This window comes from Sesamum indicum, linkage group LG15 (assembly GCF_000512975.1).
Source record: "Sesamum indicum cultivar Zhongzhi No. 13 linkage group LG15, S_indicum_v1.0, whole genome shotgun sequence".
Classification (NCBI taxonomy): Eukaryota; Viridiplantae; Streptophyta; class Magnoliopsida; order Lamiales; family Pedaliaceae; genus Sesamum; species Sesamum indicum.
Genome location: NC_026159.1, coordinates 2,422,277 through 2,434,775, shown reverse-complemented (window position 1 = coordinate 2,434,775; position 12,499 = coordinate 2,422,277). Strand labels below are relative to the sequence as shown.

Genomic DNA, 12,499 nt, shown 5'->3' with positions numbered 1-12,499 from the left:
GTTGTATTAATAAAAATTGATGAAAGAATTAGATTCTATATTTTTAAAATTGATACAACGACTATCTCATAATAGCAACCTCGACGAGTTCTCTTGTCAGATCTTCAGCCACTTTGAAACGACGTTGCTTTCGCCCAAATCCCTAATCCATTCTGGTTGACCTAATTCAGCCAAGATGTCATTCTTTCTCTTTGAATTCGCCCCCATTGATTTTGCCTTTAATCATGTGGCTCAAATGAATCCTTCCCATTGGACGACTGTTTCTGTAAGTCGCATTTTCAGTTAAAGTCGTGACATTACGTCCTTTTTTTATCTCCTTGTCCCCAAGGATCAAAGTCTGGAACCTTGGTGCCACATAGTGATAATCTTCCCATATAGCTCATTCAAGAGAAGAATGTGACTAGTGAACGAGAACCTGAGGCACTCCTACATTGTTCTTGGGTATGAAGCTTCTTGCCAAAATGAGGGGAAATACTTAAATCCTATCTTCTTTCTTAAAAGATAAACATAAAAAATTGGGTGGATCTTTGAACCTGGTGGCAGGGCAAGCTTATAAGCCACCTTACCAATCTTCTCAACTATTTGGTAAGGTCCAAAATACCTTATAGATAACTTTAGCTGCCTTCTAAGAGCCACCGTAATCTTTCTGTGTGGTTGTAATTTGAGGAATACTTCATCTCCAACCTCAAATTTCCTCTCATTTCTCTTCTTTTTCAGCATACATGTTCATTTGGTGTTGTGTTTGCTGAAGATTTTCCTTCAGTAATTGAATCATTTTGACAATATTCTGCATCAACTCCTCAACATCAGAATGATGACTCTGCAGGTATGGACCAATTGATAACTGGTTAGGAGGATATCCGTATAAGGCTTGGAAAGGAGCAACCTTCAATCCCAAATGAAAATTGGTATTGAACTAAAATTCTGCAAAAGTAATCCATTGTGACCATCTTCTGGGTTGTTCAACTCTAGAAAACGCATCAGCTGCCCTATTTTCATTACCCTTTTTATAATGAACCTCATAACTCAGTCCCCAACAACTTAGTCACCCATTTATGTTGCAAAATTGAATCCACCGTTTGGTCTAGTATGTACTTTAGACTGTTCTAATTGGTTCTAATGATGAAATGGTGGCCTTGTAGGTAATGTTTTCATTTAGTGACAACAAGTAGTAGGGCTAAAAATTCCTTCTCATAGGTGGACAACCCTAGATTCTTTGTTGCCAAGGCCTTGCTCAGATATGCAATGGGCCTTCTCTCCTACATTAGCACAACTCCAATCTCTTTTCCACATGCATCTGTTTCCACTACAAAGGGTTTAGTGAAATCAGGTAATCCTAGCACATGAGCAGTAGACATTACCTCCTTCAAGTGGTTGAATTCATCCTCAGATTCTTTGTTCCATAGGAATACATCCTTCTTTAGCAATTTAGTTAAAAACTTGCTGACAAGGCCATAATATTTTATATACTTTCTGTAGTAACCTGTTAGCCCCAGAAATCCCTTCAATACTTTAATTGTAGTAGGAACTGGCCAATTTCTCATGCATTGCACCTTTTGAGTGTCCACCCCTTTTACCGAAATGATATGGCCCAAGTATTCAATTTGTTGTTGTGCAAAGAAACATTTGTTTTTCTTTGCATAGAGTTTATGTGTCATCAAGAGCTCCAACACCCTCCTCAAATGCAGCAAGTGATCACTCTATCCCTTACTGTAGACCAGAATATTGTAAAACAAAATACGACCACAAACTTTCTAAGGAAGGGCTCAAACACTTCATTCATCAAGACTTAGAATGTGGTTGGGGCATTGCATAGCCCAAAGGGGAGAAATGGGGTGGGAAATAACAGAGAAAGAAAAAGGAGAGAAAAATGCAGGAATTTTATGAAATTTTCATTGATTAAAAAAAAGCAACTGAACATCCCTTCTACACTTTTAAACCATGTTTTGATAACTTTTTCAAAAAGAAATTACATCTCCCCAAAAAAACAACTAAAATTAGAGAAACAAGCTCCTTCAGCCTTCACTGCTTCTTCCCTCATATTTGCAAGCTCGGACTTCAGAGGTTAGAGCTGAGACCAACTACGCTTTGTTCAGCAACCTCGACGTGTCCTCTTGTCAGATCTTCAACTATTTTCAACCGCTTTCGCCCAAATCCCTAATCTGTCCTGGTTGCCCTAATTCAGCCAAAATGTCATCGTTCCCCTCTTTCACTTTGAATTCGCCCTCAATTTTGATTTTGCCCTTAATCGTACACCTCGGATTAATCCTTCCCATCAAACGACTATCTTTTGAAATTGCATTTCTAATTAAAGTAGTGACAATATCTCACTCAAAAAGCTATTATACACTTGGCCCAATATAGAGGGTGCACCAATTCGACTCTTTATTCATGTGAGGTAATGTGTGGATGCTAGAGTCACCTTTCATGTCATACAAAGCTAGCCATATGGAAATTAATTTTCCTGTTAGGGTTCGTTCGGTTTAAGTGAAAGAAAAAAAAAAAGAGAAAAGAGAAAGGGAATAAAAGAATAGTAGTTTCCTTTCAAGTTGTTTGATATAATTAAAATTTGAAAGGGAGGTAAATCTCAAATAATTTTGTTTATTTGGTAGGAGGAAAACAAATGAATAAGAAAAGATTAATTTTTGTAATTTTACTAAACAATCATTCTCTTTATTTTATATTTAAAAATAAATAAATTAATATTATATTAATATATAAAAAATTTAAAGATATTATTAATAAAAATATTGATCAAATAAGAACAAGAATAATCGACGTATTTCACACTCTATTTAAAAAAAAAAAATCGAAGTACCTCACACGCCATCACAGAAATGGATATGCATCTCTCAGTATTTGGGGAGTGTTGTGTGGGGTAATGGTACTTGGTAAGTGAGTGGGGCCAGAAACGAATCAATTTTTGTCTGCTCCTATTTTTCTCCAACTCACATGAATACGTCAAAGAGTATCTGTACTGTACATATGCAAGACAACCTAAAAACGACACCGTTGACTCCAAGTTTAACAGTTGACCTCCTAATCCACCCATCCAAATTTATGTAAACCCTTCTTTTTTTTCTTAATTCTCACAAACTAAAAGTACGTACAAATCAAAAATTCCATAATTGTCACAATGTTCATGACCTAAGAAATTAAAAATAAAAATAAAAGATAATATGATATTTAATTTAGCAAGAAATAATTAGAGTGATTGCAACACATAATTTTATTCAATTGAAATTCATACTCCACTGTTCAAATTATTAATGGTAGTTTTGGTAATGATGCATAATTTAATACATATATGATCTGATCCACTAAAAAATTTATATATATATGCATTATAAATTAAAATGATGTAAATTGTATTATCTCAATTAAAAATACTTTCTATAATTCTATTGCGGAAAATTTTACATAGCCCACCAATCCACGGCATTCATCATTAACCAATTAATAATATAATTATCGCTTCTACTTTAAAAAAATAATAATAATAAAGGGTCGGAAAAAAAGATATTGATTTATACAATTTTTATTAAAAAAGATAAAATTTATAAGTTTCAATTAAAATTGATTTAATTAAACAGTTTTAAAACATAGATTAAGAATTAAAAATACACCATGTTTACAAAAGAAATCTGATAAATCCTTGATTGGATACTATTGTAATACAATGCAATAGCATAATGTAATATTCTTTCGTTAAGAAAAGGAAAGGCAGAAAAGAAGACTAATCGAACAAAAGTAAAATCAAGAAATATGAAAACTATCGAAGAAGATAAAGGCGGACATGTCTAAGCCATCTTATAAACCAAACATATGGCAAATTTGGCTCTTGATGGTAATCATCTCACTTTAAATATATGTAATCAAGAGAAATAGAAATAAAAAGAAAAAGTCTGTTTACCAAAACCCCGAATGGTATTTAAATAATTTATGTTTCCATTCCAACCAAAAGCGTTTCACCAAATTAAAACCACCCCCATGATGTACTAATTTGTTGTCTCTCAGCTGATCAGGTCATGCGCTGCTGATCAAGAATCATGATGAGTTTTTCTTTGAAATGGGTAAAGTTTCTCCATTTCAAGTGCAGCCAGTAATTCAGATACTTAGTGATGCTTTTGCTTTTTCTTCTGTTTTTTTTAGTGATTTTGGGTTCTTGTTCGTAGTACTTCGATGGGTTTTTCTTGATTTTTAAAGTTTTAAACTCTTCAAGAAGTTTCTTGGAGGCCCATTTGATGAAAACATGAATGGCTGTATGATGTTTTTTGTTCTCTGTTTTGTTTTAATTTCTTTCCTTGTTTGCTTTTTTTGTGACTTTGTAGAGGTATAGAAAACCCTTGCGAGTTTCGGTTCTCTTTCAGCCGTGTTTCATTTGGGTGGTTTTTGTTGGTGGTGTGTTGTTTTCCGATGGTTCTGCTGTTGTCTAGCTTTTATCAACTTGTTCTCTGTTGCTGTTGTTTTCCTTCTTTTATCAATGTTATGCTGTTAATTGCAATATTTGAGTACTACACACTTTTAGTATTGTAACTGTCTAGCAGCTGGAATTCTAGTGATTTGTGTATAATTGCCTGTCCTCATTCCAATCCAGTGAGTTCAGGGTGGTTCCGCCAAAGGATGATGGAACGTTTTCGTTCTTTGTTCTTATTGGTTTTGCATATTAGTTCATCTTCTTGATGTGAAAAAAGAGAGTTCAGATCTATTTCTGATGTTCTCTCTTCGGACACACACACACCCCCCCAAGAAAAAGGCAAAAGAAAAGAAAGGAAAAAGAAAAAGGGAAGAGGAGGAAAAAAATGAGAGAAGACAGCAAGACCACATGAGACTGAGTATGTTTTATTTAAAGGTTATGAACAGGGAATCTGATTTTCTTTCTCTCTCAGTCTCTTTGGGATTTTTTAGTCATTCTGCTAATTAGATGCAGATCTTATATATATTTTACATGCAGAAGCATCTTAAGTGCAAATGGAGTAAATCTTATAATAATAGAAATCGTTTTCATGTGTCTCAGGACTCAGATTGATATCCACATGTAATTGTTATCCTCTTAATCCTGTATGTTGTTGTCTTACGTTCTTTCATGACAATTTCAGTGATCATAATACATTGCCTGCAAGATGTTCCTGTTTCCTGATACTGACAAAGGACCAAAGGATGGTTCATAAAGCCGATTTGGTTATTATTGGCATCTCTGTTGGCTTGGCCGTGGGCATACTCATAGCCTCGCTTGTTTTTTTTGGCATTTGTTGGTACAAGAAACGTGCTCATCTTCGGCGCTGTGCAAATGATCGTTCTGCTGCTACCCTTCCTATACGTACTAACGGCTTAAATACAAGCATCGACTCAAGTGCACCTCTTTCCAGTTTTGTGACTATCAAGGGAAATCTCACCCAAAAACCTCAGCGTTTTTGGTGGAACAATCATAGCAAAGATCGATTAGCTTCTGTATCTGGTATTTTGAGATACTCTTACAAGTATGTCATCCCATTGGATTAATTTTCTTCAGATTTTGCTTTTTTCAAGTGTTGTTCTTGTTGAAGCTTCTTCAATGAAGTTTTATGGCAAGTTATGACAATTTGTAGTTGGTGGATGCTGCATGATTATCCCCAAGCTATTTCTGAAGAAAACTAGTATGAATTTTCTCAAACAGAATTTGAACTTACTGCTTTAAACAAGGGTTGGAGAGAATGGTGACTAGAGAGTATCATGTTGATATATCAAAGGACGCCTTAACTGATAGTAGCATCACAATAACACAGCTATTGAACTTTTTTATTTAATTTTATTCTTCTGCATTCTTTTTTTTTTCTTTTTGGGTGGGGTGGGGGAGGGACAACTTGCAGAAGGTTGAGGGGACGGGAAGATTTGTGCAGAAATGCGAGGTTGAGTTTTGATTACTATGCTCTGTACTCTCTCTGGGATCAAAAATCTTTAACACACTCATTGTCTTTGGTCTGCTTCATACATGAAGCACTATATGAAACATGATTTATTTGCACGTGTATACAGAGACATTCAGAAGGGGACAGAGAACTTCACAACTATCCTTGGGCAGGGTTCATTTGGCCCGGTTTATAAAGCTAAAATGCCTGCTGGTGAAGTGGTTGCTGTGAAAGTTCTTGCTTCAAATTCAAAACAAGGCGAAAAGGAGTTTCAGACAGAGGTAAAGCAAATAAAGAATGTAACATTGTCCATTGACTAACTGCATCTTTGCAGTTGACTTTTAGTATATCAATACTTGTTCCCTTGAATTATTTATCCAACAAAAAACATCTGTTTTAATCTAAAATTTGGGCTGGTCATTCAATATGAAAGGACCAAAAGTTGAGCTTAGGATTTTACACTTTCAACTTGTTCCTGTGGTTGAAATCGTTTTGAATATTGATAATAGCTTATGATATCCAGGACAATGAGTGAAACTAAATCAACAGTGTATGCTTTTCTTCATTTTTCAACCAATTTTTCATGGTGCAGGTCTATGTTGAACCGCATCAAATGTTCTCTTTTGTTTTCTTTCTCAAAGTGATATGGCACTTCAGCTCTTAATCATTACCACATTTTTCCCTTCTTCTTTTCAGGTTTCTTTGCTGGCTAGACTGCATCATCGAAATTTGGTGAATTTAGTTGGATACTGTATTGATAAAGGGCAACGCATGTTAGTTTATGAGTACATGAGAAATGGAAGCTTGGAAAACCTTATATATAGTAAGTTTATAAGTTTAAATGTCTTGTCTTCTATTACTGTCCAATTATTGCTTGGTCCATAAGTGTGTTTCTAAAACCCCTTCTAAACAAAGGTCTGCAAGCCCTCATTTCATTACCGTTTTTTTCTTATATTGTTCTGTATGCAACAACTTATTTTTAACATATGCTTAGATGATGAGGAACAAGTCTTGAGTTGGGAAGATCGACTTCAAATAGCACTGGACATTTCACATGGCATTGAATATCTTCACGACGGGGTAGGCTGAATAATATGATGACATATAACTACGTTACTATTGAGGAAACTTATCATTAAAACCTTGTTGCATTCCTTGGAACAGGCAGTGCCTCCTGTGATACATCGAGATTTGAAGTCAGCTAACATATTGCTGGATCATTCTATGAGAGCAAAGGTAAGCATAAAATATCGACTTTTGTTTCTCAAGCCAATTTTAACATTTTCCGCAAGTGGCAATTGAAACTGTTACTTGGACTAAACAACAGGGTTTCCTAAAAGAATCTATTTATTTTCCGTCTCTTGGCCAATTATTGTGTCCTGATTAACTAGGTTGCTGATTTTGGGCTGTCGAAGGAAGAGGTCTTCGATGGTCATAACTCTGGCCTCAAAGGTACATATGGTTATATAGACCCTGTGTATATATCCACAAACAATTTCACAACAAAAAGCGACGTGTACAGCTTCGGCATTATTCTCTTTGAGCTCATCACCGCCATCCACCCGCACCAGAACTTAATGGAATACGTTAATCTGGTAAGACTTACAGCTTCTTCTTCCCAAATTTTGCTAATCTGCTTCCCTTATTTTCCATTTTCTGACATTGCATTTCCCATCTCTTCGAAGGCGGCTATGAGCTCAGATGGTGTGGATGAAATAATCGACACAAAAATAGTGGGGAAATGCAACTTGGAAGAAGTGAGGAGCCTAGCCAAAATCGCTCACAGATGCTTGCATAAAACCCCTAGAAGGCGCCCTTCAATTGGAGAAGTCTCCCAGGCTATTATAAAGATAAAACAGAGACGACTAGTTAAAGAAGATACTTTCTCGTTTGTCAGAGAAGATTTGTCAAGAGCCGTGAGCCAGATAGAATGCCAGCAACTCGAACTCAGAAGAATGGTCAGCATCGATGAAAGGCAAAACGAGTAACATTTGTTGTACTGGACTCCAACTTAATTCTTTTCCACTTATACCAAAAATGTCTGTATACACGGTTTTGATATCGTTTTAGGCAATCCGGTTACGACCAGGATGGTGGTACCGGTGGAGATCAAAATGCAGTTTGCTTGGATCAATACTGAGATTTTGAAGTATAAATGCTCTTCCATTTCTCTTGCTCTTGGAGCCACCGTTTTCCAGAAGCATCAGAATCGTTAGAGTTATGAGACGTTGTTCGATTGATACAGATGAGAACCGGAATGCAGATGATAATGTACAGTCGGGGATATTTCACCTGATCATCTTCATCTTTCCCCTATATTCCTTCTGTCCTTAGCTGCTACAGCAATAAATTCAGCTAAAAAGTGCACCTACTCTGTGTGTTTATGTGTGCCAAAAGATGAGATTTCTAACGAGTAATTATTTTAAATACTCTTATTACAAAAAAAAAAAAAAGGAAAGTGTTAATTACACTTTAAAAATATAAAACTGTACTCTCAAAAAACTTTGAAATAGCACTTGTCCAAGAATCCTCTATTTACAATTGTGCTCTTCCGTTAAGTTTTGGATGGAAAATTCTTACCTCTGTGAAAAAATACACAAGTTTTAATTTTACATCTCATTTAATATTCTGTATAAATTATCGACAATACGACAAGTTTTCTCATTTATCAACAGCTACTTTTTGTCTAGTGGCAATAATTCGGCAATGATACAATTAGACCATCTGTATTTTATGTACATAATACCTCATTCCAAGTAAAAGAATACTATTAGAGTATCTTTATCAATATATTATATGAAATGCTAAATAAGGGATAGAGATGGAAGTTTATGTAATTTTTTATTGACGTCAGTATTTTTCGTCTAAATCTTAACAAAAAGGATATAGTTGTAGACGGAAAATTCTTCTAAGGGTGCAAATATAATTTGAATTTTTTTAAGAAAAAATATAATTTCATTTTAAAATCTAATTATAATTAAACCAAATTTTGACCACTTTTAATTTCATGTACCCATATTATGTGTATATTAAAAAACTTTTTAAATTTTGTATGAGATGCAATACTATTAAAATAAATTTTTGGGGTAATCTCCTGCACCCCCTTTCTGTTTTTGATAAGAGTGCAAAATCGAAAATATCAAATGTATGTCCTTTAGTGATAGAGGCTACCATTTAATGAAACCAAGCTGCCTTTATCACACACAAACTGACATAAATATTACATAATTAATATTAGGACAGTAATTAAAATATGAAATGTGTGGAAAAAGTTGTAATCTAATGTTGTGAGGGGCATCTTTTCATTTGTCTCATAAAAGTTTTGTACAACCCACAGGGCTTCAAAATCTATACATGCTCATAAACCAAAATTGTAAAAGAATCATTCTATGTCTAATTGATCCATCCAACCAACTAGCCATCCTTCTTCCCTTTCCAATTAATGGTCTGAAAATTCTCACACACACACTCTGTGTGTGATTGATGGGCTCTCCCTATCATCAGCTGCCTCAAAGACATTCTTGAGGATTGGAATAGAAGTAGTCTTCTTCCTTCGGTCTGTCTGGAATCATAACGCGCTTCCTTGGGCTCCCCATTCGGTCTGCATGGGCATCCTTCACAGAGTATGAGAACTCGTCCCAGCTCAATGATCCACTGTTGTACTGGTCTATCAGATCAATCAAAACTCGTCTGTCTAGTAGAATTGTCTTCTTGAAACCTAAGTACCTGGGAAATTACGAGTACACAGGAAAAGAGTTCCTCAGTCAAAGTTTGTTATTGAAGAAAATTACGTCCCCGGAATATAATGGCTGCATACCTGCGGTGTCCTTCAACAACTTTTGCCATATTTCCATCATATGTGGGAACAAATATATCGCTCTCCAAGGAGACGAGATAATCTAAAGCTGCCATCTGGGACGAGTGGTTTCGGAAGAACAACAAATCTGAGGGTTCCAGCAACGTCTCCTTTTTGACCTGTTTCAAAAAACTCGAGCAATGATCAACAGGGATACTCCAAATATTTTAACTAAAATGCTTGAATACGGATATTACTGACCAGATTTGGAAATGCCTTAGCCAAACTTCTCAATCTCCTTTTACCACCGTATATTTCTCCAGCAGCAATGTATATTTGAATGTGACTGTCAATACCAAGAGCTGAGAGTACCAGAGCAGTTTCTTCAGGTGTCAAAGGACACAGACCTTCCTTCCTTTTGAGGTCAGGATCAATGACTTTCTCCTTCCACCAAGGGTTGGCATATCTAGTATATTATATTTTCACTCAGTAAAACAACATGATTTTCAGGACTTTTATGTCTTAACATGAAGATAAAGTTACCTCATTGCAGTGAGTGCATTCACCTCCTCAGTGTTGCAGCCCTGAGTACAACCAGAGAAGGACAACATATCCATTTCATATCTAAGATGGAGTACAAGGAACGGACCATTTTGTCTCAGCATTCTGATCACTTTTCTACCCAACTCCTCAATTTGGGCAGTAAATCTCAGGGAACTAAAATTTACTCGACAACGCAGCTTCTGAATCTCCAGTGGTAGCCCATTATTAGCAAGCCGGGCGTCGGTTTTATTCAAATGTACAATTTTATGCTTTTTAAGAAGAGGAAGAATCTGCATTTTTTGCAACAGAAGTTCCCATTACATAGAAAAGTGAAAAGCAGAAAAGAAATAGAGAAAAAGCAGAAATGATCACTCTGTTAGGCACTAAATTACCAACCTGCCGGCGGTAGTAAGTAATATTTGACCAACTAACTGGGGGTAACTCATAGAACATTCCAACTTCAATTCTCCGTTGAAGCTTAGCTGGAAGCTCTTTTAATATCCGGACCTCATCCCTCAAAGATAAAATAAAATGATCAACATCGAATATGTCCTGGAAATCACTGCAACATAGAAGGAAATTAGTGACAGAGATATAATGAGTTGTGAATTTTACAGTGTAACAGTTCTTTCTACTGACCTGGGATCCGCCCAAAATGACGCTTTATCCAATTCAGGGACAATGAGTGTGATATTAAGATATCTGGCAATAGAGACCATATCACATATCTGCATAGCAGAAAGTAAAGCAACTAAGGAATCTACAGTTTATGTCAAGAAAAGTGATTCGGACAATACTGATATTCAAGAAAGTTCAGGAAACAACTCACTGCTGCTCGCATCTGGTTGAGTCCTCCGTTGCAAGAAACAATTAGATAACCATTGTTCTTGTATACCCCTGAAAGAGAAAGGGACGGGCTTCAAGAGTGATTAGGACCAACAATGTAAATAGAAGCTTGAGCATCAAAGAAATGAGAATAGTCATAATTGGAATCCCTCATTATAAACAATAAGCCAAGAAACATATTGACAGATTCTAACAAGCACATCAAATAAGGCGCCAACGGCATTCCCAAGAATGAGTAACAAAATTAATCACGAGAGTAGTTAGTAGGCCAAAAATTTGTCCAAAGTGTTCAGGTAGGTATTATTGGAATCAGTTGACAGATAAAACAAAGAAACTTCACCTAAAGAAGCAAAACTGAGACATAACAAATCCCAAAACAAGAAAAAGCATAAGAATCAAAAATCAGCAACTCAACTCTCCAATATGAACAAGAAAGAAAAAAAGATCAAGAAGCCATTGACTCACTCTTTGGTGGGTAATGCCTTTTTGGCTGAATAGAAGACACGTTAGTTGCTGTATGCATACTTGGGGGGCTGGAACAAGAAGGCCAACTCTTCAACAGACTTGGCCCCCAAACTTCTCCCATTGCCACCAATTGAACAATACATGTCCACAACAATAATGTAGTAATTGCCCTCAAAGCCCAGAGCTTGATTCTTGCATGAGACACCCTCAGAAGCTTGGTCTCTTGCACTTTCTCTTCACCCAAAAGATTCATGCCCACATCCCAATGCTGCTCTCTCTTCTCTCTCTTGATTGCCATAGGCCACTTTTCACATTTTGGTAACATGAAAACTTCTTTCTAAAGCAAAGACATTTCAAGACCCTTCAGCCCAATGCCGATTTTTCAGGTGGGATTCAAGGGAGAAATGAATGGTTAGGAAGAAGAGTTTGTTTATTGAGGATGCTGAAAACTCAAGAATGGTAGCAGAATATATATAGTTTTTTATACACAAAACCTTGAGATGAGACTGGTTTTGAATAATTTGATGCTATTTCTGCGCAAAACAAGGCGAATCTAAGTTGTTAACCACCATTAAATGCACCACCTCGAAAAATTAAAATGCCAATCAGAACAACAACTTATTAATCTTGAAATCAAGAGCCCTCAAAATTTTCATCCGATTAAAATCCACCAACAATGCGAAACTTGCACCTAATGATTAAACAGATACGCACACTTATATCTGCATATGAAGCAGAAGCAAGAATTCTTGGAAACGAGGATGAACCATGACGCTCAAAAATTCCAAAGACCCTTTTCAAGAGCTCGGATTATAGTGCGAGTCCCTCAAGATTCCGGCGAAACAATGAATGAATTGGTGGTGAAGCAGTTGATGAGTGAATGAATGGAGAGGTTTAAAGAGAGAAAAAAGAAACAGAAAGTGGCAGTAGTTACGGTCGGTGTATAGTTGAGTATTTTGGT

At 36.1% G+C, this 12,499-nt stretch overlaps 2 protein-coding genes across 5 annotated transcripts in view; one reads left to right on the top strand and one right to left on the bottom strand.

Moving 5' to 3' along the window:
* Window positions 3,881-8,071, top strand: LOC105177556 (calcium/calmodulin-regulated receptor-like kinase 2). 4 transcript variants are annotated; one of them, XM_020699260.1, is made up of 9 exons: window positions 3,911-3,927; window positions 4,018-4,073; window positions 5,100-5,480; window positions 6,016-6,169; window positions 6,585-6,711; window positions 6,883-6,968; window positions 7,053-7,124; window positions 7,280-7,483; window positions 7,574-8,071. In XM_020699260.1, exons 3-9 carry the CDS (start codon window positions 5,161-5,163, stop codon window positions 7,874-7,876), a joined length of 1,266 nt encoding a protein of 421 aa, XP_020554919.1. In that variant the 5' UTR covers window positions 3,911-3,927; window positions 4,018-4,073; window positions 5,100-5,160; the 3' UTR covers window positions 7,877-8,071. The 4 variants fall into 4 exon arrangements, with proteins under 4 accessions (XP_020554920.1, XP_011099052.1, XP_020554919.1 ...); XM_020699261.1 differs by having other exon boundaries at window positions 3,881-4,073; window positions 7,304-7,483; XM_011100750.2 differs by having other exon boundaries at window positions 3,883-4,073.
* LOC105177554 (uncharacterized protein At1g04910) overlaps window positions 9,150-12,499 on the bottom strand; it is a gene marked incomplete in the record, with an annotated part of 3,553 nt that continues 203 nt past the window's right edge. The window contains 8 exon segments of the mRNA XM_011100748.2: window positions 9,150-9,614; window positions 9,706-9,863; window positions 9,946-10,150; window positions 10,228-10,517; window positions 10,624-10,789; window positions 10,867-10,955; window positions 11,057-11,124; window positions 11,539-12,499. Coding sequence (XP_011099050.1) covers window positions 9,398-9,614; window positions 9,706-9,863; window positions 9,946-10,150; window positions 10,228-10,517; window positions 10,624-10,789; window positions 10,867-10,955; window positions 11,057-11,124; window positions 11,539-11,863 — 1,518 coding nt within the window.

Coding starts and splice junctions, on each gene's coding strand:
- LOC105177556 (XM_011100750.2), top strand. CDS start 5,161: ATGGTTCATAAAGCCGATTTGGTTATTATTGGCATCTCTGTTGGCTTG. Junction 6,170..6,584: donor AAAAGGAGTTTCAGACAGAG/GTAAAGCAAATA, acceptor TCTTCTTTTCAG/GTTTCTTTGCTGGCTAGACT. Junction 6,969..7,052: donor TTGAATATCTTCACGACGGG/GTAGGCTGAATA, acceptor TCCTTGGAACAG/GCAGTGCCTCCTGTGATACA.